The sequence below is a fragment of the Gadus morhua genome, chromosome 21, assembly GCF_902167405.1.
Source record: "Gadus morhua chromosome 21, gadMor3.0, whole genome shotgun sequence".
Classification (NCBI taxonomy): domain Eukaryota; kingdom Metazoa; phylum Chordata; class Actinopteri; order Gadiformes; family Gadidae; genus Gadus; species Gadus morhua.
This window is the reverse complement of record NC_044068.1, coordinates 13,911,506-13,937,598: the sequence shown is the minus strand read 5'-3', so window position 1 is coordinate 13,937,598 and position 26,093 is coordinate 13,911,506. Positions and strand designations below refer to the sequence as shown.

The 26,093-nt window shown below is 48.3% G+C and overlaps 1 protein-coding gene across 2 annotated transcripts in view; it reads right to left on the bottom strand.

Moving 5' to 3' along the window:
* syne2a (spectrin repeat containing, nuclear envelope 2a) overlaps positions 1-26,093 on the bottom strand; it is a 57,457-nt gene that overhangs the window by 4,908 nt on the left and 26,456 nt on the right. The window contains exons 38-60 of one of the 2 annotated variants that reach the window (XM_030345848.1): positions 25,221-25,394; positions 24,888-25,001; positions 24,571-24,725; positions 24,058-24,205; positions 23,272-23,366; positions 20,997-21,237; positions 20,037-20,243; positions 17,944-18,063; positions 16,722-16,877; positions 13,413-13,574; positions 11,951-12,117; positions 9,032-9,194; positions 8,300-8,478; positions 7,430-7,580; positions 6,734-6,916; positions 5,327-5,464; positions 4,806-4,997; positions 3,924-4,218; positions 3,449-3,523; positions 2,380-2,507; positions 1,072-1,198; positions 541-755; positions 146-340 (exon numbers count right to left, since the gene is read on the bottom strand). In XM_030345848.1, the coding sequence (XP_030201708.1) occupies positions 146-340; positions 541-755; positions 1,072-1,198; positions 2,380-2,507; positions 3,449-3,523; positions 3,924-4,218; positions 4,806-4,997; positions 5,327-5,464; positions 6,734-6,916; positions 7,430-7,580; positions 8,300-8,478; positions 9,032-9,194; positions 11,951-12,117; positions 13,413-13,574; positions 16,722-16,877; positions 17,944-18,063; positions 20,037-20,243; positions 20,997-21,237; positions 23,272-23,366; positions 24,058-24,205; positions 24,571-24,725; positions 24,888-25,001; positions 25,221-25,394 (3,780 nt within the window). The remainder of the gene's footprint in view (positions 1-145; positions 341-540; positions 756-1,071; positions 1,199-2,379; positions 2,508-3,448; positions 3,524-3,923; positions 4,219-4,805; positions 4,998-5,326; positions 5,465-6,733; positions 6,917-7,429; positions 7,581-8,299; positions 8,479-9,031; positions 9,195-11,950; positions 12,118-13,412; positions 13,575-16,721; positions 16,878-17,943; positions 18,064-20,036; positions 20,244-20,996; positions 21,238-23,271; positions 23,367-24,057; positions 24,206-24,570; positions 24,726-24,887; positions 25,002-25,220; positions 25,395-26,093) is intronic. The other variant, XM_030345849.1, reaches the window with a different exon arrangement.

The window sequence follows — 26,093 nt, the reverse complement described above, 5'->3', positions numbered from 1 at the left end:
CACTAAAAGAGTGGAACCATTCCGCAGAAGCAAAGTGCATTACCATTCAATGCAATAAATGGTTAAATCCATAACCTGAGGGACTGTGACAGAATAAGTATGAGCAATCGTTTCCACTCGGAGGGCCATTAACAACAGCTCTCACCTGACAGTGCAGGAGATTGGTCCTGAGACTGTGCTCCCAGTCCTGGAGGCCAGTGCACGCCTGGCCCCAGCCCCGGTTCAGCTCCCCCAGTAGGCTCCCCTCCGTCTCCCCCCCATCCAGAGCAGCTCCAGCCCGCAGAAGCCCTCCGGCATCACCAACCACGGACTGGTAGCCAGCAAACTCGCGCTGCATCTCCTACACACAGAGAGCAGCAACATTAGGATTCACCTCATTGAATCGCTTTTATCATCGGTTGCTCTGCTCAAGATGGAAACTGCAGCCCGCAGCAACACTAAACAGGTGGGAGAAGCATTGAGCAGAGTGCAGCATCCCGAGACGGCGCGGCTGCTGCTGATGAGGGGGGTTGCCATGGTAACTTGCCAGCCTATGGTTACCTTGAGGCGTTTGACCCGCGCCTCCAGGTCCGGGATGCTGGTGGCGGGGTCGCGGCGCTGGATCAGCTCCAGCTCCGGCCCCACCAGTGCCAGCCAGGAGGTCACCTCCTCCACCAGGTCAGAGGTCATGTGGGTCCTGGGTTCCTGTGGAGCCGGCCGCGGCGGGTGGATCCTGGACTGAACCTCGGGCACGTCCATCCAGGACTCCATCCCCACTGGGTGTGTGAGACACACACACACACACACACACAAAAAAAGACACACACACACACACACACACACACACACACACACAAAGAGAAAGGCACGCAGACGCACACACATACACAACAATACCAGGATTAATTGAAATTCTTGAATTGCTTGAGATGACTTTGAATTGATTTATATATTGGACCACATTACAAAATGACAATAATTGTAATGGCTATGTCAGGCTGTGACAGCAGCTCCAGTACGGTACCCCCCCTCTTAACCCCAGGAAGACCCTCTCTTGCGTTAATCCACTACCCGGCTGAAGTGTGCAGTTACCTGGCTGTGCGTCTGTGGAGGTAAGCCCTGCTTGCGGCGGGGTCTCCAGCTGCTCCTCGCTATCCCGGACCAGAGAGACCCTCTTAATGTCCTCAGAACTCCCACTGCACTCTGACAGCAGCCGCAGCTGCACACACACACACACACACACACACACACACACACACACACACACACACACACACACACACACACACACACACACACACCGACACACACAAACACACACACACACACACAGAAAGAAAAAAGCATGCATACACTCACACACCCCCACACACACACACACAGGCATGTCAAAAAGGACTGTCTTAATTTGGCGGCATATCAAACATTTCTAACACAACATAACATCTGTAACACTATAACAACGTTTAACAAGCTCATAAATATATTGTTTGTGTGATTGACCACGGCTAACAACTGGGCTCTCTAGTGACAAGTCATCTCATCAAGTCAGCCCCTGATGCATTTGGTTTCTGCGATTGGTTGTCTGTCCAAATGCATCCAGAGATATTTTGGTTGCCTCCCCTTGGAATTGAAGTTGATTTTCCGTTAATTTGCTAATTGGTCTGGCGTTGTCAGGCTAGTGGCGAAGACAACAACTCAGACGATCCCACGCTTCTTCATAACAACATTAAACTTCCCATTTTTGATTGAGAGACCCCTGGTGGCAGAAATGACATATTAGACCTTTAAAGCTTAGGTAGGTCATTTATTTTAGAATTAGTTTTTGTCATATTTGGGAAATTCTATTAACATCCAGTCAGCAATAAAAAATGCTCAGGCGTCTATGGGCGACGCAGTCCCTGTTCATGATTCGATAGAGCTAGTAAGCTTGTGATGTGTTCTGGGGGAACTGCCTGGGAGGGATCCTGGAGAGAGGGCTGGGATGTTTCGGGTTGGATAATTCAAAAATCAAATCAATTCTCCAAATTGCTCACCCCAGCTTTATGACCAGATCATGCACACCTGTTTGCAAATGCAACCACTCAATTCAACATAATTAATGCTGTTTAGCAAGTGCGATTATACACATCTATTTGGTCTGCCCACTTGCCATGAGATTGAACGCCTATGATCTACTATAAGCCGTGCCAATGACATTTATTCAAAAACTTTGTGAGATGAAAAGAAGAGGAGGACGTGAAGTAACTGGTGAGGGCTCTGAACTCGTGTTCAAATGTCCAGCTTTCTAACAGTGAATTGCAGCTCACAAAATACTACTTTTGAATCAGGTTACGGTTGACTCCCAACTTGATGCTCTTGGGTATTGCAATGTGTAGCATACTGTAGCCCCAGACTCACATAGCTGTGTTTCTGCGGCGTGCTGGTGAGCAGCGCTGGTGGCCGCTCAGAGGTGTCCAAGGTGTCCACGTCGTCGGCGGTCTGCCAGCGTGGAGACTGGGCCTCCACCCGCATGGACCTGCTGGGAGCTGGGGCCGACACGACAGACGTGCTGCTCAGAATCCAACCATCACCCAGACAACAAGTTGCCGATACGGCTTTCAAACACTTCAGGTGAAGTGCAACAAACGGCGAACAACACACCACAGAGCAAACTATCCATCGCACGCCTGACAAATATCTTCTCAGGAAAACATAAATTATTCTAGCGTTCCTCGTCTTGGAAAGACGGCGGTGGTTTGAAGCGCGTCGGCGGGCAGGGATTCAGACCGATTCAGACCAAGTCTTTCCAATCCCTCGCCATTTTAGTGCGATTTGTGTCTCCTCAAGAACGCTGCGGCCTCACCACCGCACCGCGATGTGAGTGCAAGCAATTAGGCGCCGGCTCGGCCATGTGAGTGTGCGGTAATTGCTCCCCTGATAGGTGACAATTACCGTACAATTACCGTCGTAGCCAGCAGGGTAAGGAGACTTGTTCCATTGAACCAGCTTCTCTCTCTCTCTCTCTCTCTCTCTCTCTCTCTCTCTCTCTCTCTCTCTCTCTCTCTCTCTCTCTCTCTCTCTCTCTCTCTCTCTCTCTCTCTCTCTCTCTCTCTCTCTCTCTCTCTGATACAGAGACAGATTTTGGATGCAGAAGATGAAAGGGAAGGAACAGAAGCGACAAAATTTGAGGGAAAAGGAATAAAAGTGAACGAGGGGGAGAGAAGAGGGGAGGAATTAAAAGCTGGGGAGAAGGGATATTGAGGTTAGGCGAGATATGACCAAAGTCAAGCATTCCCCACCGTGTGGCATAGAGAGGCCACTTTGTTGCTATGATATTATTTTTCTAACAAAGTGGGCATAATTATCCGACACAAGGACCAAATACAGCATTATTTTCACACTTGTGAGCTGGAGGAGAGGGCAAAAGCGCAGTGAGCTTTCACCCCTGCGGGCTAGCCATGCAGGAGGGGAAGCCATGGGGCCCTACCCGATAGGGGGCCTTCTAGGGGCCATTCTCCGGCCACGTCCACATACTCCTCCTCGCTTTCACTCCTCTCCAAGTCTGGCAGGAGAACGGAGGTTAGTTCTGCTGTTTTGTGTTTGTATCGAGTCCAGATGCCTCTCGGTTTAAGGTATATATATGTTACTTAAATACTGAAGAATTCCTTCCCCGGAAACATGACTCTGAGTTTGCACTGGCAGAAGAAATTCTGAGTATCCAACAGGAGCGTCCTTCCTTGTCCCAGGTGGGCCCATAGGCCAATGATTTAGTGGGTGAATGCTCAAGGGAAAACATGTTTTAGGGCGTGACCATGATGACACACACACACACACACACACACACACACACACACACACACACACACACACACACACACACACACACACACACACACACACACACACACACACACACACACACACACACACGCAAAGAAACGGTTTCATTTCACCGGAGCTACCTGAAAGCACGCTGAAGTACATCCCCTCCTCGTCCTCGTCGTCCCCCTCCTCCAGCTCTCCCTCCTCCTCGTCCTCCTCCTGAGTGGAGGACCCCCCGACGTCCCCTGTGTGGTCCCACTCCAGCGGCAGGGAGTCCACGCTGACCGGGGTGCCGCAGCCCGAGCGCTCCATCGGCGAGCTCAGCAGGTGAGTGGGCGTGGCCGGCAGGCTGCCCCGCCCCAGCCACGGCCGGCCTATCAGCTCCAGGCTCTCCTCCAGCGTCACGCTGTTGTAGAAGGGCTCCGGCTCCTCCGCCTGGGGCCGTGGACACAAACCCAGTTAGGAGGTAGGAGGTGTGTGTGTGTGTGTGTGTGTGTGTGTGTGTGTGTGTGTGTGTGTGTGTGTGTGTGTGTGTGTGTGTGTGAGTGTGTGTGTGTGTGTGTGTGTGTGTGTGTGTTTTCGGTGTGTGTGTGTGTGTGTGTTTTCGGTGTGTGTGTGTGTGTGTGTGTGTGTGTGTGTGTGTTTTCGGTGTGTTTTCGGTGTGTGTATGTGTGTGTGTGTGTGTGTGTGTGTGTGTGTGTGTGTTTTCGGTGTGTGTGTGTGTGTGTGTGTGTGTGTGTGTGTGTGTGTGTGTGTGTGTGTGTGTGTGTAAGAATGTGTAAGTCCTTTTATTGTTATTTAGCTTTTATATTTGATTGTGTGAAAGCGTCCCCTTCTCTACAGCCAGCTTTTTGTTGGGTGTTATGTTATTCTTAGTGCGTAGGAGGTAGCGGCGTCTAGCAGTGCGGTTGCAGATTAAAATGAATACCCCCTCCCTGGTACCCCTCCCTTTCCCTGTAATGGCCTGTTAAGTGTGTGCGTGGTGCGTGTGTGTGCGTGCGTGTGTGTGCGTGCGAGCTGACCGGGGTGGTGCTGAGGCGCTGGTGGAAGCGGACCAGCCTGCTGAACACCTCCTGGCAGTACGCGTGCAGCTCCTCCAGCTCCTCCTCGATGACGGCCGCGTCCATGGGGGAGCTCTTCTGGATCAGGCCCTCGCCAAACACGATGAGGCCGTCGATGCGCTCCGTGTTCAGGGTGATCTCCTTCTGGAAGCCCTGGGTGTTTAGGTGGACGCAGGGCCGAGGGATGGAGGGAGGGGAATAAAGTGTGTTCAGGTCGCTGCTGACACTGACTGTACGGTACAAAAGGACTCCTGAGAACGCCGACAATAACGCTTACTTTACAAACATACATTTACAAAGTGAAACGGGTCCATTGTTAACAAATTATTAAAATAAAACAATAATAACATGATATAATAACAATACTCAAAAGACAGATATGTGGGCAATTGGAATACAGTCAAACTGATTTATAAGCAAAAAGGTTCACGTGTTGCCGCGTGCCATGGCCCAGTGTCAGGTGAGTGTGCGGGTCTCCTCACGTTGAGCTGCTCTATCTTGTGGCGGACGTCGCTCTGGGAGAAGTGCTCCACGTTGGTGAGCTGCAGGTCCAGCTCCGTCAGCCACACCAGCATGCTCTCCCTGGTGCTCTCAAAGTCCTCCCGCTGGCCCGTGAAGTGCTGTCGGAACAGCAGGGGCCCAGAGGAGAGAGGGGGGGGCAGGAGGGAGGGGTAGTGGGGAGGAGCAGAGAGGAGGAAGGAGGAGCAGAGAGGAGTAAGGAGGAGCAGAGAGGAGTAAGGAGGAGCAGAGAGGAGTAAGGAGGAGCAGAGAGGAGTAAGGAGGAGCAGAGAGGAGTAAGGAGGAGCAGAGAGGAGTAAGGAGGAGCAAGGAGGAGCAGAGAGGAGTAAGGAGGAGCAGAGAGGAGTAAGGAGGAGCAGAGAGGAGTAAGGAGGAGCAGAGAGGAATAAGGAGGAGCAGAGAGGAGTAAGGAGCAGAGAGGAGTAAGAGTGGAAAAGGTGGGTAAGGAATCTTCCAACAGTAAAAAAGTACATTTCCTGCACGCCAACTTAAAGATGAGCCAAACACTCTATCACATCACAGAGACAGCCCACAGAGCACACGTTATCCCCTGGCTATACCGCTCTCCTTTTCAGAACACTGCAACCACAACAACCCCATTCAGCCTGACCGGTCCACCGCAGTCATCCGGTGGCAGCTCCTCCCTTTAGCCGGGCTGCTGTTCACCATGCAACATCTGGGTGTCATAACACCGCTCTATCACATTGAGTGAACCTACTTGGAAACACAGAATGTGTTATTGTGCTGTCGTGGCCCTAATATCAATAGCAGAGCCTTCTCATCTTGTGGTTTATTAGTTTCCATGTGGAAGCGTAGTAGGGTAAATTCCCCTGAAGTCAAAATCAGATGCCCCCGCAGGGACAGAAGTCCTCTGCAGCAGCCCCGGTACACACACCCTCTGTGTGTTTCCTCACATCCAAAACAACATGATTCAACTTGTTTTTTTTGGGTGGCGCTACAACTACCGAAATCTGCGCTCTTTAGGTTTTCCAACGAAAGTGCGTGTGTTTGTGTGTGTGTGTCTGTGTGTGTTTGTGTGTGTGTGTTCATGTGCATGTGCGTCTGTGTGCTTGTGCGTGCGTGTCTGTGTGTGTATCTGTGTGTGTGTCTTTGTGTGTGTCTGGGTCTGTGTCTGCATGTGTATCGGTGTCTGTATCTGTATCTGTATCTGTGTGTGAGTGTGTGTGCGTGCGTCTGTGTCTGCGTGTGTGTGTGTATCTGTGCATCTGTGTCTGTGTCTGTATCCGTGTGTGTGTGTGTGTGCGTCGGTGTTTCTGTCTGTATCTGCGCGCCTGTGTGTGTATCTGTGTGTGTGTGTGTGTGTGTCTGTGTCTGTGTGTGTGTGTGTGTGTGCGTGTGTGTGTGTGTACCTTGAGCCGGCGCAGGATGGCGGCCACTCTGCGGTGCAGGCTGTCCCAGCGCTGGTTGCCCTGGTGCACCATGGCCCTGAGCTGGCTGGCCCGGTCGGTGCGGTTCTCCCTGGCCAGCCGGCGGTACTGGCTGTTGACCAGCTCCAGCTGGGTCAGCCGCTCGTTCACCTGCCTCTGGAAACTCTGGAGAGGAGCGGGGGGGGGGGGGGGGGGGGGGGGGAGTCAACAGACATTTGGGTGAGGATGCTTTCCACCAAACCGAAGCAGATGAGTGAGACGGTGTGCTTTAACGTTCCAAATGACTGACCGCCCACGCGTGGAAACAGAGAAGCGTGTTATGACGTGTGACTGGGTGACTGTGCCACGAGTTCAAGAGAGTTCAAGCCGCCGCCGAAGAGTAGGGCCGTAAGCCAAGCAAAGTAACACACAAATATAGTTCATTCTTTTCGTAATTGAGTCTCATTGATTCTAATAGAAACATAAAAGTTGTATGTGTTGTGTCATTTCATTTCATTTCATTTCATGTTCTTCATTTTACTACTGCCAGTTCACTGTTAGTAAAAGGAAATGCTTCTCTTTTCAAAGGGCTTTCTGTTGGTAATTCAATACCGTGTTTGATGAACAGATGTACGGTGTTGTTGCGTCTATGTCCGCACTGACAAGACCGGTTCCCTGTTAGCGTCCCCCTCCACTGACCTCAAACTTCTTGAGCTCCTGCTTGGCGACCGTGTACAGGACGTCGGTGGAGTTGGGCTTGGCGGCCGTGCGCTCCGCCATCTTGAGCCAATCTTCAAAGCGTGCGTAGTCGTCAAGGAATTTACCCCACAGCCTCCATGTCTCCTCGATCCTACACGCACACGCAAGATGACTCAGAGTCAGCGAGACACAGCCATGGCTGCTCATTGGTCTAAATCGGTTTGGACGCTGGGTGCAACTATACGGACATCAGAATCAGTTCCAGTGTAATAAACAAAATATTTAAACTAATCCTGTATTTAAAATCTTAGGCCAATGGTAAAAATTATATATTGAATGCTAGTGAAATGAGTGATAAGATATAAGATGTTTTAGGATGTTTATTCAAGAAAAAAATTCAAACCCAGCCTGCATAGAAATAGGTCAGACATTTAGGTAAGCAAATTAAATCTGAAGCATCCAGAAAAAAAGGGTCTGCTTTTGAAGTAAACCCATTAATGCTCAAGCATGCAGCTCTCTGCTTCTGAGGACACGTATGACAGAGAGATGCACAAACACAACAAGACCCACACCACGACCTATGACCAGTCCCAGACCCAGACCCAGACCCAGACCCTGTTCCAGACCCAGACCCAGTCCCAGACCCAGTCCCAGTCCCAGACCCAGACCCTGTTCCAGTCCCAGACCCTGTTCCAGTCCCAGACCCAGACCCAGGCCCAGACCCAGTCCCAGTCCGGGTCCCAGACCCTGTTCCAGTCCCAGACCCAGACCAAGTCCCAGTCCCAGTCCCAGTCTCAGTCCCGGTCCCAGTCCCAGACCCAGTCCCAGACCCAGACCCTGACCCAGTCCCAGACCCAGACCCCCTCTCACCTGAGCCTGCGGTCCAGGGCCAGGGCGCAGATGGCCCTCCAGCGCTGGTCCAGGCTGCGGCTGGTCTCCAGCAGGGAGTCCCCCTCGCCCTCGGCGTCCTCGTCCCCCTGCAGCACGTCACACAGGCTGAGCACCGACGCCACGCCCTCCATGTGCTGCTCGATGTCCCGCTGGAGCTCCTGCAGGGAGGGGGACGGACAGGCGGACGGGCATGACATCTCTCACGTACACAGAGTCAGAGATACACACACACACACACACACACACACACACACACACACACACACACACACACACACACACACACACACACACACACACTCACACTCACACTCACGCCTGCAGTGTGCAGTGTGCAGTGTGGCGCGGTGGCCAGCCCTGATGACACGACTATCTCTTCCCAAATAAAACAAAAGAATGGGTGGCTATGAATAATTAATCCATAACAGACAGAGAGAGAGAGAGTGTAGATGAGGAAGACAGAGAGAGAGAAGGGAGGACAGGGGGAACGAGCGAGAGAGCAAGGAAGAAGGAAAGACTGAGGTAAATAAAAAAGGAAAAAATAAGAAAGAAAGAAAGAAAGAAAGAAAGAAAGAAAGAAAGAAAGAAAGAAAGAAAGAAAGAAAGAAAAAGGGAGAGCAAGAAAGAAACAAAGTAAGAAGAAAAGAGAGAAAGCAAGAAAGAAAGGGAGAAGGCTAGAGGAGGCCATCCCTCCCCCGGAGAGGGGCGGACCTGGTTCTCGGCGAGCCGGTGCTGGACCTCCTGGTGGTGGCAGACGCTGTAGGAGACGGGCCGGTACAGCTGGGCCTCCACGCGGGACAGCCAGGAGCGCAGGCTGCTCATGTTCTTATCCAGCTGCTGCACCGTCGTCAGCGTCTCCTTCAGCTTCCTCACCCTGCAGGGTCACACACACACACACACACACACACACACACACACACACACACACACACACACGCGCGCTATGACGCACTCACCTCCTCCAGCACTTCATAATCAACAAAGTATTCCTCTCTGTTCATCTATAGCTTATACATACCCCCCCCCAAGCACAGGTGTCCAACACCACAACTTCAAAAGTCGCCATGGCGACTGAACCAGACACCACAGCCCTCCCCCCTCCCCACCAGAGACCCTACAAGTATTAGAAACGGGAAGGGGGGTAGGATGACAAAGACTCTATAGGCCCCTCTATGCTGCTGGAGAGGGAATGAAGCGTGCCCCCCTGTTTGGGGGTTTGAGGTCATTTATCCATTCAATAGGGTGCCTTGGTCAGAGCTGAAAGGAGAGAGGCTCCTCGCCATAGAAGAGATGAAGAGCAGAAGTACAATCCAAAAGAGGTGGGGCCGGAGCCAAAGGCTTCTGGTTCACTCCTGACGCTCCTGAACGGCAGGATTACTTTAAGATGTACGCACGTGTGTGAGTGTGTCTCTGAAAGAAGTGTGTAAGGGACTGGGAGGAGGGAGGGAATCGGATCTTAATGAGGTTGGATGGGGGGGGGGATGTTATACTTGTGGCTGCAAAGAGACCATTAAAAAAAGATCTGTCTTTGGGTTAGCTGGGTTAGCTCTCTCTCTCTCTCTCTCTCTCTCTCTCTCTCTCTCTCTCTCTCTCTCTCTCTCTCTCTCTCTCTCTCTCTCTCTCTCTCTCTCTCTCTCTCTCTCTCTCTCTCTCTCTCTCTCTCTCTCTCTCTCTCTCTCTCTCTCTCAGGTCCAACAAAGGCCAGTCACCCACAGGGGACCGTCACAAAGACACAAAGGCTGGGCCAGTCACCCATGTGGAGTGATTCAGCAGGAATAATTCAACATGTGGACGATGGGGTCATAAGACAATGAAGCATGTTTAGTTATAACATGATTGACATATCCTGTGAATACTGTCATCATGTCAACTTTAACTGGCTCGTTTTTTTTGCACTAACATTAACATAGTACTACTCATATTGTTATCATAGATGTATTTTATGTATTTATATTGTTTAGGTTTTGTGTGCATCTATTTAATTGTTACTAGTGTCCTGTACTTGCCGTTGCGTCCCCCACATTTGGGAACTACCGTCTTATCTCGTGCCAGTAATGTGAATAATGTGCAAACCATATACCTATGTGTAAACATAGTGGTAATAGATCTTTTCGCATTCACAGGTTCCCTGCAACCCCTTGCATGTCGGAGGGCAAGAGGAGAGCAGCGAGCCGACAAAGAGGTGGAGGAGGATCAGAGTGGAGGCTCAGGGAAGGCCAGGGGAGCCCAGTGTCAGAGCCACGGGGCGCCGGCGGCGCCCCAGAGTTGCCTGGCTGTAATGACCCCCGCCGCCGCACACCGAAGACGAGCGCTGAAAGACGTTTCCATGGCAGCGCTTCTATGCCTGGACTCTTGGCTCTCGTGTGGCTGGAGTGTGTCGGCTGTGGGGTGGGGGGCTGGGTGCGGGGGGTGGGGGCAGGGCTCTCTAGACCCTGCCATGGATGTGGGAGCGGAACAACAGGTCTAACCTTGGAGAGCTCCTTACTAGTCTCAGTGTGACGGGGGTGTGTTCTCCCGGTACTGGATCGTGTCCGTGCCTCTTGCCTTCCAATTATTGAACATCATGACAATATAATGTAACCATATTTTATCTGTACTATTTATCGATAGAGTAATACAATAATTTAATCATTCTCAACGTCAAATAACCATTTACCATTTAAGAATGCTCCTGTGATCCTATTATTGACCGTGGAGATGTATAGGAGCTTTAGGGAGTATGACAGTGAACAGATTCTCAGTGCGATGCGACCACTGAAACGCCTCTCACTGTGATGCTGGCACAGAGTGCACGTCTGAGCTGGAGTCAGGGTGTCTCGGTTGTTGTGAGCGAGCATTGCGGGCGACGTCTGAATTCAATGAGGTGTCAGTGGCAGCAGCATTCAGCTAGATGGATAGGAAGACTTTGGGCTTTCCATAACATACACGGACACACACACACACACACACACACACACACACACACACACACACACACACACACACACACAGCCTGCCAGCCCGCCAGACAGAGAGACAGACAGCCAGGCTAAACAGCTCAGCACTGCCCTCAGTTCAGTGTAGTTCAGTATGGTTCCCCCTACAGCTCAGGACAGTCCAGTGCGGTTTCATGACCTTGGCTATGATTCACCTCTCATAGACAACGTCTGAGTCAGATTGACACACTGAATATATGGGTGGGGGTGGGGGTGGGGGTGGGGGGGGGGGGTTAAAGTGACACAAAATCCCTCAGCTGTTCCACGGGGTCGTCCATCTGTCAGGGGGGAGATATTAGGGGGGAGGGGGCTGGGTGCAGCAACAGCATGCAGAACGCAGTAGCTTAACCTATAGTCCTTGGTTCTGGCCAGAGACGCCACGCAGTCAGACAAGACAGCTGCAACACTGGTGCTTACCAGGCCGCAGTTTGAACAGCTGGGTTTGTATTGTCTCATTGCATCAGCAACAATAACACTCTGGCCTATCAAAGCGTCGCGTTGCCCTCTGGAACAAACTGGCTGCTGTGAGAGGTGTGTCTCTTGGAGGACCAGAGGTGAAGTGCACGAGATCATAAGTTAGCGCAAAGCACGGCACACACACGCAGAACAGCTTCTACCGGCTCCTACTTCCTGTGGCGGCCTCCCAGACGCTCACCTGGTCTGGATGCTGTGGAAGAGCTTGTGCCAGCGCTGGTTGACCTCCTGCAGACTGCTGTGGAGCGTGCCGTGCTGGGCCTGCCCGCTGGCCTGCAGCAGTGTCTCGCCCAGCTGCTGCAGGTGCTTCTTGTTCTCGCTGAACAAGTTCATCTCCTCCATGCAGTCCTGAGCCAAACACAGAAACAGGACAGAAGGACGCACCGGTAAATGTAAATGTAAATGCACTGCATTTATATAGCGCTTTTCTAACCATTGACCACCCAAAGCGCTTTACAATATTGCCTCACATTCACCATCCACGCACACTTTCACACACCGACGGCGGAGTCAACCATGCAAGGCGACAGCCAGCTCGTCGGGAGCAGTTAGGGTTAGGTGCCTTGCTCAAGGACACCTCGACACTCAGCTAGGAGGAGCTGGGGATCGAACCAACCACCTTGATGCTACCAGCCAACCCGCTGGTAGCCTCAAGGTGGGTCTAAAGTGGGTCCACAGAGCTTGGAATAAAGCAGGAGTGTTTTCTGTTTCTTTTTCTTGAAATACAAATGAGGATATGTTGGTATTTTTGGACTTTTCCAAAACACAGCCCTTCAAAGCACTTTACGGTGGGGCTGTGTGAAAAGGCAGTGGGAGGGAGCGAAGCTTTCAGAATAATGCAGGCCATTGTGGAGGGCCTTCATCTGCTCCCAGTACGCGTTCTTAAACAGAAAAACATGAGCGCCCAAACCAATAATTGGCTACTTCTGTGTGGTGCTGAACATAGGTCACAATGTGCTGGTCCCGCACAAAAGCCGCTCTGTCGTCAGGAGGAAACCGTTTGGACACCAACAGAAGGATGGACAAAGAGGATGGATGACGTGGATAACACTGTGCACGTCAGGCCACTCACATATTGGGCCTTGAATAGGCTCATTAAGTATGAAAATGTTGACCTAATTGCTTGACTGTATACGAGAATATTAATATTACTGTATATGCCTTGTGAAAAGCCTGCTGATAATAATCACGATGCAAAAATGCTCTGGTTGAATCCAATACATAAGTGCTAGAAATTTACTAAATCCAGAAGATGCCCCATAAACCGAGCAGGACCCCCACCTTGCAAACGGGCAGATTTCCGGCTTTGGATCCAAACAGATATTTCTCGATGTTTTTAAAAGGCTGATTATGGTTCCATGTCGACGCAATGCAAGGACCACGTAGACGCTTCAACGCAGTCGTGAACCATTTTTGGTTCTGGGTCGGGTTTTAGTGAGCAGACCAATCACAGCGCTGACGCAAGGCCACCATTTTTGGGAGGCGCACGACACGGTGGACGCAAGGAGGGTCCTCAAGGACTCAATGGGTCCGTAAACCCCCTTGCGTTGCGTCGACGAGGGACCATAATAAGCCCTTAAGTGTGCGCATGTGAAATCAGCTTTCCTCCTCTTTGTGGGCCGGAAGTGATTGAGACGGCTTACCTTCTTGAGCTTCTCCACCATCTCCTGGATGCCCACCTCCCCGTCGTGGTGGAGCACCTTGCCCTCCATGCCCGTCAGCCAGTCACACAGCTCCTTGTTCTTGTCGTTGAAGAGGGTCCAGGCGTCCAGGCGGTCCGTGATCTCCTGCCTGCGCGACGACACCTGGTGGAGGGTCAGAGGGAGGGGGGCCAAGTTGATGAACCAAACGAGGCACTGTGGAGGCTCATGGTCGGGTTTCTCTTCCTCATTGTCTCAGAGTTTCAACAACAAAGCAACATGTGGAAATTGTATGGGGTAGCGAAAGCAGATTTAGACGTTTATTTGCGGATCCAAACATCACCACCCTGCGAGTCTGGAGAAGCCCAGTAAAAGTCCCCTAGGTGGCGCGTAGCATGGACCTTGCTACACATATGTAATATCTATAGATACATAGATATATAGGGATATATGCAAAGCCTTTCCTGTATTTTAGGAAAAGGTAATAAAGAGAGCATCATAAACCCATTATCTCCATGCCCATCTTTTAATCTCCATTGCATAATCAACTAGATCGACTGTTGGCGTATGGGGTGTTATTCCAACGAGGGGAGCAGGCTCAGTTCTCCCGGCGACAGCTTGATGACTGCCGATACACCACCCCGTGGGTCAGAGGGTTTAGTGGGACAACATTGGCTTTGTCAGAGGCGGCCGTATTTTACTGTTCTGTGGCATTTATTTGCGTTTCATGAAGCCCACTGTGTGTGTGTGTGGTTTAAAATGTAACGCTGCCACCCTTTTTTTTTTAAGGGGGAGTGGCGGGGGGAAACATGTGTGTGTTCGGGGTCCATTGTGGCGGCGAGGGCTGGTACTCCTCTCCACAACAATAGAGTGTGTCCTCAGTGAACCTTTAGCCACAGCCATCTGTTCCCCGGGCCCATTCCTCTGGCCGGCTGCCCCCCCCCTCCCCCCCCCCCGTAATATGCAACCTGTTAGCTAAACGGAGAGATGCAGGGGGGTTTAGATTTTCGAATGACGCACTCACCCAAACCACAAAAAGCTAATGAATGGTAGCCGGACATTCATTTAATTAATCGGTTGTAGCCCAAAAACTTTATTTACTGATATATTCAAATGTTAACGATGTTAACGTTATCTATTTGTGTATGTCTTTCAAGAATACATTTATTTACCTTATTTTACTGCATTGAGATTGGGAACTTAGCTCATTTGGGTTCCGTCCGCTCGGTTTTGTCAGTGCTTGCCTGAAGAAGAAACTTTTCCTTGGCAACGGACATATAGTAATTAAGGTGTCTTTCGCACGATGTTATAGTCTGTGGCCGGTTTGCTGCTGAAGAATTGAGGCAGGGCGGAAGCAAACAAGTCAAGCTGTGACTGTCATTAATTTGAGGCCTTACATAACGGCAGAAGCATCCCATCAGTTCCACCCCATCAACAAGTGGGCAATGGTATTTCACATAAAGCAGACATAAACCAACAAATTGAAGACGAGTTTCAAGCAAAGAAATGTTGTATCGCACTGATCACTCCAGTTAATGTCTTCCCCAGTCTCAATGGGCATTTCAGGCTGGAGAATGAGCCTCTGTGAAGAGATTGACCCTCGACAATAACGGATCTTTTATCGACTACAAAATGGGTTCAAATCCGGTATGTTCAGAGAGGGTCGAATAGGTTTCTTTTGCAGAATGCACTTGACAGGAAAAGTTGAAAATGTAATTTGTTCATGGAAACAAGGCAAAACATCATTGAGATGAGGGATACTCATCAACACAAGCAAACACAAACACAAGCCGAACACAAAGGCCAACAGACTTAAATAAACATTGAACCTTAAAGCTTGGCTGTTTAGTTTCAAGATTCAAGATTCAAAAAGCTTGGTATCTAGTTTAGATTTTCTTTTGTTATACTTGTTGACAATCTCTCCTTACAATGAATCAAATGCTCTGACAAAAGATCTTATCTGTGGGTGTCGCAGGCCTGTTATAAGCCTGTCTAATCATTTCAGTTGGGCCGAATGAAAGGGCTGGATGGCCAACCCGCCTATCTACCTCACAGTCTACCTGCGTGCACTCTGCCTGTGTGCTCATTGTTCATGACCTGAGTATTCAACAAGTTTAGGCATACATAATGCTCAAGCTAACGAGCTAGTCATGTCTTTTAGGGGAGTGTCTTTGGAGGGAGGCCTGAAGGCTTGGAGAGTTTGGATGTTTTCAGTAGTAAACATACAAAATCGAACTCACTCATGCAGATTTCTCCAAATTGTAGCTTTAACCATGTAGAGCAATTGAAGACAACAAAACACAGATGCTTAAAAAAACGTAACAGCCAACTCTTTGCAATTTAGTTTAATTGCATTGAGTTTATTTCCCAAATGGAACAGAAATCCAGACGTAATAACTCCAATTACCTTTGACCTTTGTGCGTGTGCGTGTGCGCGCGCGTGTGTGTGTGTGTGTGTGTGTGTGTGTGTGTGTGTGTGTGTGTGTGTGTGTGTGTGTGTGTGTGTGTGTGTGTGTGTGTGTGTGTGTGTGTGTGTGTGTGTGTGTGTGAATGAATAGGTCTGACCCCAGCGGTGCAGCTGCTGCCTATTGGGCTGCCAGCCATAGCCAAGCCACCACTGGTAACAACTTTCCTCCGCTTCATTCTCTCTCTTTATCTCTTAAACTCCTTTCCCTGCACACCAGCGCACTCATTTTGGTACTCTTTCCTCTGTATATATTTTATCTCTCTCCCCCCACAAATGCCTCTTTCTCTCACTCTCATTCATTCAAAAGATTTCACTCAACCCGCCTTTCTCCGTGTGCTTTTTCTAAATTCACTAACAAAAAAAGTTTAGGGTACACTTGCAAGCATTGGTCAAGGCAGTGCCTGTTCCTCAGAGCACTGGTGTCTCAGTCTCTGGAGTTTGAGTCAGGATTGCTCACTCCCATCTCAACGATTAAAAATTAGAAAAGCAACATTACAATCGTAAAAATACGCATTTTAAACCCATGTTAAACCCAAACACTATATTTCTTTAACAAACGGTTGCATTTGTGGGCCAATGACCTTTGTATCTGTGATGCACGTTTTTTTCTCGCTCTCCCTCACTCTTTCTCTCTCTCTCTCTCTCTCTCAGTTTCAGAATGCTTCACTCTCATCAGCACATGACCTAGTTGTGTTGCCTTCATCATCACCATCATGGCTATTCCAAACTTCAGGCAGTCGGTGATGTTAAAGTTGTACAGCTCTCTCCCTGTATCTCTCCCTCCCTCCCTCCCTCTCTCTCTCTCCCCCTCTCCCCCTCTCCCCCTCTCTCTCTCTCTCTCTCACCTTGGTGCAGAGTTCCTCCCACTGCTGGTGCAGCAGCTGCAGCTGTCCCTCCAGCAGCGCCGTGTCGCCGGCCGCCACGCAGCGCCACAGCTCCGTCTTGGCGCCGTCCAGCTCCGTCAGGGCCGTGCACGCGCGCCCCAGAGACACCTCGCTCTCCTGCATAGCGCACACGCACACACGGACGCACACAACGACGCGTTACACACGTTCACACCGCTCAGTCCCCCGTGTGTGTGTGGGCCGTCCCGTTCCTTTCTCACTCACTAACTTTTCTCTATCTCTCTCTCTCTCTCTCTCTCTGTGTGTGTCTGTGTCTCTCTCTCTTTGCTCTTGACCAGTTGGATTAAAGGGCGGTTGAGAGAGAGAGCGCATGAGAAAGAGAGAGAGAGGGGGGGGGGGGGGGAGGTACTGGGGCCAAGCGGAGTGGGCAGTGAAAGGGGGAGGCGGCGAAGAGACAGGGGGTGAGGGGCACCTGGGGGGAGGGGGGTCCTGACATGATAATAGAGTAACTCTATTGTGTAAGTTGGGGGGCCTATAGAAGGGGTAGGGGGTTGGAGAGAGTGGCGGCTAAAGGGCCAGTGTTCTGATTGGCTGCTGAATCCCATTCTCTCTAAATTATGCACTCAAATATTTTTGTTTTTATAAAAGGTGTTAAGGTTTTATAAAAGGTGTTAAGTCACTCTCGATCTCCGAAAGATAACACACTGATGATGGAGCCTATGGGCCACTGATGATGAAAACTCTTGCATTTGTTTTATTACTAATGTTACGAACTGGGTGTCCGTGGCGACACCGTTATGATCTATGGGAACAATGGCGCTTATTGGCAATGGTGTCGGAACAGAGTCACTTGCTACTTGAAAGATTCGTTTTTTGTGATCTACTTTTTATTTTTTTCCATTATAAACAGACAAAAAAAACATCAAATAACAAGACAGGAAGACTTTGACAAGACCGAACTGAAAAACAAAAATACAAGTACAAACAACCCTTTTGCAAACCCTCCCTCCCCATCCAACAGGTCTCCATTAAATAGTAAAATGTAAGGATAAAAATATTCAAATGATAACATTGTCTTGATTGTCTTGAAAGATTATTTATTATTATTTTATTATTTATTATTTATAAGTTATTGTAGGGCCTGACAAACATCCACACACTCCCATGCGGGCAGACACACACGCCCATACAGGGAAGACACAAACACAAACACACAACTCACCCTGAGTAGCCTCTCTACCACCTCAGGATCCTCGCTCCCCATTGGCTGCTCCAGGCTCTGCTTCAGGTCATCAAGCTGACGCCCACAGACGACCAACTTGTCCCCAAACAGCGACCATTCCTGAAGAGACGGAGGAAATGTGTCATAATAATAATGGGACATTGTTGTCACATTACAATGTGTCTTAGTAAACACATGACCATATTTTGCCTCAACAGATTATTTATCATAATAAAATCCCTCTACAATAATCCGCAGCCTGAAAGCCTTTTATGAAAGCACAAAGTCCACCCTCATGTAGCAAGGATATCGGCGCATTATTATCAAATAGTGTGCTGCCAGATTCCTTATTAATGAAGCATTATTCATTCATAAATAATCATAGTACACTATTTATAATCAGTTATAAATAATTCAAGAAAAATCAATAATGTTTTGTAAGATAATTTATAAAGTTATTATAAACCCATAATAATGCTGCAATTCATGATAGATATTTGTTATAAAATCGAGGAAGTAGAATAATGTATACGGGAGGGGGGTGGAGGGGATGCAAATAGTTAGTTGTTGTTTTTCAAAGTACCAATGATAGAACTAATTTGAATCCATCACTAGATCACTTGTTTCCCAGCTAGCTCCAGCGTTCCTTCATGTGGGCCCCATGTAGGACTGTAATGCAGGGTGTTAGCACAGAGAGATGGGCCAGTCCCCTGATCCTGTTTGAACAGAGTCCACTATAAATCCTGCCTCCAGGAGCGCCCCCATGGACGGGTCAACAAAAGTCAGGCCTGACCCACGTGGGCGGGGGGGCCTGTGAGGTTGGGATTATGTAATGGAAAGTGGACCGAAGTACAACGATACGAGAACAGTTCCCTGGATGGGTTGTCATGTGGATGGGTGTGTTTTTTTGTTTTGAGAATGTTTGTATTTCTGCGACCTCGATTTTTCAAATTCATTATATTAAGGCCTCTAGATACGGAGTGTGCTAACCCTTTTGTTCATTCATACCCTACACACGCGCACTTTGGCCACACCATGCACACATGAACCCTGACGTATTGTAAGATAGGCCACTTCATATTTCTTCCTCGTCATGTGACCACAACGTCCACCGTCACCACACACACAGGTCTGGAACGACATGCCATGGTAATAAACAGACCGTTTCCACGGAGACCGGGGACCACACGGCCTCTCGGATCTAGATCATGGTGAGATTAGTGCCAACAGTTTGATCCTCCCCAGGCTGGGTTCTTTTAATGTATGTGTGTGCATGGGAGTGTTTTTGCGGGAACTCAGCTTTTGGATATGGGTCACCCACAATGGCCATCTCAGACACACACAACACATACACAATATACGTATACACAACAGGCAGAGACCAACACATCACTGACATAGCGGAGGGTAGGAGGGTCAAATGGAAACCCGTTTCCTATTTGTTTAGTTACCCTCCCTCCCCACCGAAACCAGCTCTGCCACTGAATGCCCGGTCCTTCCTCGGGAGTCCGGGGAACACACACACCATTAATGTATTTACGAGTTATTATCCTTTTGTTTTATTACACTGGACACCAGTGGGGTAGAACAAATGGGGCTAATGGAAAGCCGTGTCTGGCGCAGCGATCGCACGGCGATTTAATGGCTGAATTTACGATGCGTGAAGCTGCCCGGTGTACACAGTTTTGCAACTGAAGGGTTGCTGGATCAACCGCTGGCTACCTCGCACCACTAACGGCCAACAGCGCCGGACGGGCTGACGTGCGGTACCGTGACGTTGGAACGGCTGGCCTTGCTTGAAGTGGTGTGCGAAAACAAACATCATTCAAGACCGGATTTGTGCCCTTTGTTGAGATGCTGTATGCCTGTATCTCAAAGATGACACTATAATGCACTAACCCTACGTTCAAAAAATAACGTGCGTTCTATTAACCTTGTGTTCTTATCATACAACTACCCTGCACTCTTTTCTTCAGACAAAGCTTGCTCTTGCATCGCTCTATGCACAGTTTCTATAGACTGGGAGATGTTGGTGTCCTCGGCCTGTATAGATCGGTGTGCAATATGCAGGTGCATGTCCGCGCGGTGTGTACCTGAAGCACAGTGTTAACCAGGGCCGTTCTCCTTCCCAGCAGGGTGCTGGTCTGCTCCCACGCCTCCTCCAGACACCGGAGCTCTTGGAATAGTTGTCCGTGATCAGCAGGCTCTGTTGATGTTGTTGTGGACGCACACAGCCTTCTCCCCACCTCGAGGGTCTGCCCGTAAACAGGGCCGTGTGTGGCCATGGTTTCCTCCAGCCGCTGGGAAACAAACAAAAACGACACACCTCTAGGTTATTCTTGAATATGCAATTACTCCTACTCTACTGCTGCTTCCTTTTGCTGCATATTCAAAAGTAAACGGACACTGAAAACACTCGCTTTAGTTTTTAAGTCATTCTATCTATCCATCAGTAGTGTGCGGTGACCCTAAATTTCAGTGGGGCAGAAACTACTGAGAATGATGACCATACCCACAATTTATAGTTTTTTTTATATGCATTATTAATAATAGACTTGGAGTAATGATTTACTGAGGAACTATTTTTTGGGAGCATACTTAGTAGTAGTTGTAGTAGTGCACTGCCCCACCCGCCCATATGGACGGCACGCGCCTGCTATCCATCCATCTATCTATATATATGTATATTTATAGATGAGAAACTGCACGAAAAAATAAGAAGAGTTTCTGTTCCTGATTGGATGAAATAATTTGAGATCAGGGATGGGCCATACAAACCATGACAAGGGACCACAAGTGTCATCCGATGCGTGCGTCACATTGTATGTCACATTGTTGGCGCATTCCCTGAGGTTGAGTTGAGTTTGGATTCTGGTGGCTCATAATATGCTCCCATACTCCTTGTTTAAAGAACCACTACACCTGTCTGACACAAGCAGCCCTTTAGTGTCGGACATCAGGCTGCTCAGAAGGCCGAAAGCACCCCCTTGGATACGACATCAAATGGAAAGAGTCTGAGGCTCAACATAGAACAAAGGTTCTTGGGGGCTAACCTTGTAGCCGTCGTGGGCGCGCCGTAGCCGCCGCAGCGTGCAGGGCGTCCCCCCGCCGGGGTCGGGCTGGGGGTCGGGCTGGGGGGACCTAAGGACCCTCCAGAGCAGCCTGGACCGCTGCTGGTAGCCCCTCCAGAGGGAGAGCTCCTCCCCCAGCCGGGCCCTGCGCTCTGCAGCCCCGGCCACACAGCCACGCTGCCAGCCCTCCCTCAGCCGGCCCAGGCTGGTCAGGAGCTCCACCCTGGGGGGGGGGGGGGGGGGGAGGGGGGAGTGTTGGTGGGGACTCAACTGTGGCCTCACAAGGTTGTCGGGTAGTCAGTATTTAGGATATATCAGACAGTAATGTGTATGTGCGTGTGTGTGATTGTGTTTGTGAGGCTGTGTGTATGTTTGCATGTGTGTTTGCGTGTTTGCCAGCGAGCGAGCGAGCGCGCGCGTGTGCGTGTGTGTGTGCGTGTGCGTGTGTGTGTGTGTGTGTATGTGTGTGTGTGTGTGTGTGTGTGTGTGTGTGTGTGTGTGTGTGTGTGTGTGTGTGTGTGTGTGTGTGTACGAGTCAACCCGTGTTTGCGGTCACAGACAGAATCCCCAGTGTCCACAGTCAACCTGTATGCACACTTGAGCAAGATGCCCAACTCCGACGAGCTCATTAATGTATGTATCTAAAATTCATTCACTGTAGTTCCCTTTGGATAATGTGTCTGAAGGCCTCTGCCAAAATGAATGTATTATAAAGAAGTAGTCCCCTATGAGTAATTACGTTAATAAGGAGCTTTTCCAAAACACCCATTATAATAAAATGACCAGTGTACTCTGTGATAATCATATTTGCTTGATTGTAAAGATGCATCAAAATGTAAGCCTCTGGTATGAATCTTTTTCAATTTATTCACATCCTTTTACTGGCTTTTATCTTTAATCAAATAAACATTTGGGTAATCCTCTTTGGACCCTAATTAACATTTTCTTGTCCAAACAACCCTTATCTTTGATATGAATAAACTAGGAATACCTAATATGTAGCATTCACTCTATTCCAGACAGAAATGTGCAAATCTCAACTCTAAAAATCATGCTTAATGCAGAAGCTTGACCAATCCACGCATCCTTCAAATCAACATACTGGTTCCTGTTGACCCCATTCCTTGCATTCCAAAAATAGCCAAAAATCCTTTGCTATCCAAATAATCCTTAAGAGATTCTCCATTACCAAACCTATCCGAGTGATTAAAAAACTAATTAGCTTAACTTCTTTCATAATCTTCCATGGTTGGGTACAGTTGATAACAGAAATGAACTGCAGAGCATAAGAATATAAATGTATCTGTACGTAGTAATGGTATTTGGTGATTGTTTCGTTTTTAACTGTGAGATGATTTGTCATTATGGGGAGACATTGTGGATTTGGGTTTCCAGTGGCTCTATGTTGGGAACCCAGAAAACCCATCAAAAAAACGAAAATTGAAAAACACCTGTTCTGTTTGTCAAATATATTGGCTCCGTTTAATCTCTGATTTTGCGTTTTAAATTCGCCTCAATCATAGTAGAGGAAGGGTTGATGTTTATTCACCCATGTGGCTAAGTGATTAATTGTTGCATACTTTCCAAAAATGTATTCCTCCCTGATAAAACGTTATGGTAAACGTTAAAAAGATGGCAGATGAATGGTTTCACTGCAGTCTGCCTTTATGTTTATTAATTGATTCTGCTGATACCTTTTCTGAAAATGTATCCCTCTCCTGTCCTTATGCTGTTCTCCATAGCTAACACATTTCTGGATTACTTTAAAGTTTACTACATACAAGCCCAGAGTGAATTTACTGCAAAGTAAATGGGACTTATTAATTTGATTTCTGTACATTATCTCTTAAGCATCTAAGAAAGTTAACTCTGTACCTGTGCCTTAAGTTAACTGTGCCCTGTGTGCACACGATATCAAAAATCAGTCTTGGCTGAACAAATACTACAGAGTACACTAAAGTTCAATACAATGCCTAATACTACGGAAAAACTATTTCATTTATTTGATACTATTTGATCTGTTTTTACACCCTTGTGCATTATGCCAAGATTTGGACCAGGATCATCCATAGAACTTGCATGTAACCTACTTTATCACAATGTTGAATTATGTTAATCTAAAATAAATGAGTTTTTTCCTTTCCTTAAACATAAACTCACAAATATGAGTAGTGTGGTCGCTGTCTGTGTAGTCGCTTGGAAACCAGAAAAAAATATGCATTGTGATTTTGTGGACTCAATCGTTAGCCTTGTTTACCTTTCTTCTTCTGTGGTGTTTGTCTGGAGGCCGACAGAGTCCCTGAAAAGGGCCCCCAGGAGCCACTGGCCAGTTACCAGTTCAACGACAAGCCTCTGCAGACGGTTAGTGTAGAACACACACATACACACACAGACACACACACACATACACATAAAGATATACACAGAGGAGAGATTGGCAGATTAGTTGTTTTGGTACAACTCCAGACAGTAGGGAATCCAAAGTTTAGTGCTGGGGCTTTGGCTGAAATCCACTCTGGTGTTTATCAATCTTAGCATGTGCTCAAATCTCAATCTCTGGATCATTTTCCAGGTGTCTACTTTGGCTCGGAGTCTCTACTGCTGCTCTCAGCTAAATAAAGAAGAATAATTTGTGTTAGCAGCACCTGTTTTAGTTGTTAAAAAAAATGGATCTGTTTGGACCTGTACAGAAAATGTAATCACCTGACACTGTGTATTTTTACTGGAGGCAACACACCGAAAGTTTTCACAATTTCACAATTCACTGAAAATCGTTATAAATATACATTTATCATGGTACATTTATTCCTAGGTTTTCTTCATATGACATACAAAGAACCATCCATGGTGTGTAGCAAGCCTTACTAGCGTGATAAGAGTAGGAGAGTCTGGGAGTTGTAGTTTACCTGGTGTGTAGCCAGCCATACTCAGTTAAATAAGAGTAGGAGAGTCTGGGAGTTGTAGTTTACCTGGTGTATAGCCACTCCAGCCTTACTCAACAATTGTTTAATAAAAGTAGGAGAGTCTGGGAGTTGTAGCTTACCTGATGTGTAGCCAGCCTCTTCAGAAGGCTGGAGGATCTTCCAGTGTCTCTGGTCCCCAAGGCTTCCTTGACTGCTCCCTGGATGATCGCTAACCTATCAGACTTCTGCTGAAAGCTCTGTGAACTACAGGATGCTATGGTCATCTCCCTGGTAAACAGACAGACAACACAAACGACAAACACATTGGGAGAAAATCAAAAGAGATAAACGCCAGCCTGTTGATTTATTCATCACACCTGAACGTTTCTTACAACTCCCATTGTGTTCTTTAGGAGAAATACTGTCTCGAAAGGCTTTAAAAGCCCACATTAAAATGAGAAATAATTTCTCACTGGTCAGGAGTGGAAAAAAGTCCTGAGTGGACAGAAAAATACATATATATCGAAGTCATTAATTGAAGACCAAAAAAAGTTAAAAGACAGCAAATGTAGGGGCATTTGTATAAATGACTGGGCTGACTTTCCCTTGTCAGGAGCCCAGAGTAGAAACCGGCCCATGTAACCCGTGCTCACTGGTATATGTCAGCCGCGTGAGTCAGGCCCTCGGCCCATTGTCTCCAGAGCACTCCCAGTCGCTCCCCTTCGCCACGGCCCCTCTGACCACGGCCACTCAGCTCACTCAGCTCCATGAGGGGCAGGCACAGGCCGCTGAGATCCTGCACGGTCTTCTACGGTGCAGAGCAGAAGGGAAAACCACAGAGTTTTTTTGTGTGTGTGTGTGAACGAGGGGTGCAAGAAAATAAGCCTTTATTCTGCAGAGAAGAACGTATGCCTCATGGCATGGTGAAAAGCGGGTTGGTATTGGTGTTGCGTTGCCAAGTCAAGCTAACCTGAGCAGACTCCAGGTGACGTGCTCCCGGGGTTGGCCCATTCGCCAGTTCCTGTGTCTGCAGCTCGACCGCTTCCAAACCCCGACAAAATCTCTGGTGGAGCTCCAAATCCTCCTTCCAAACGGAGAAGGAATGTGGGTTTACATTTGATAGATACATATCGAAACACGGCCACAACTTTGTGATTGCAAAAGCATTTGTACAACATTTGTACTAATGTAATGTAATGTAAAGGTAATGTCGATTTGTGTAACATTAATTTGTGTAACTTCAGCAGCACCATTGAAGCCAACTAGCAATGAAACCAGTCTGTTAGACATGTGGGTTTCCTACCTGCCGGCGGGCCTCCTCTCTGGATACTGCTTGGACCATGAGCAGGATGTCACCTGACAACACTGCAACCTCAGCCTGTATCTGATTGGCTGCCAGGGGTTCTAGTAGTGCGATCAAAGGCCGTGCGGCCGCCGCCACATCCCCTCCGCTGCGTTGCAAGTCCTCAATGAAGTCCTGCAATTTATAGCACAAAGGGGGCGGGGAAAAGCAGAGGAACATGAATGAATCAGGCACACAAACTCTTGCAATTTTTTCATTCTAATGGAATAGGCCGAGGCCGGTTGTCCCACTGTGCTGCCAGGGAGGGTCTGTCTGAGAGGTTAATCACTGCTGAGCTGACACTGGGAGACTGGGGATGGGTAACAGCTCTGCATACATCAGAAGTACCCAGAACACTGCCAATATGGATTCATTACTAAATAAAATCCAAGGCCTACAGGCAAGGGAGTGTCAATTCTTGCTGCATACAATCAAAATATATACTAAAAAATATGTTAGATCACAGCTTTAACCTTCTGCTTTTGATTTATCACATTCCTTTCTTTTCATAATACACATGAACTTCTGATGCATACATAGCCCATCGTAAATACTTCAATCATTTGGTGTTCCTATTCTTGCACAGTGACTACTTTGGCTTCTTTTGCACCATGCGCCTCTCTTTACAAGCATTTATGTGTCTCGGAATAAACATCTCTTGTTTCTGTGTAGCAGTCTTTAGAAGCATTTATGTGTCTCGGAAAAAACATTTCTTGTTTCTGTGTAGCAGCCTTTAGAAGCATTTATGTGTCTCGGAAAAAACATCTCTTGTTTCTGTGTAGCAGATTCAAGTATGCCAGCGGGAAAAGGTTAATTGTTTTTTTGCGCATTGAG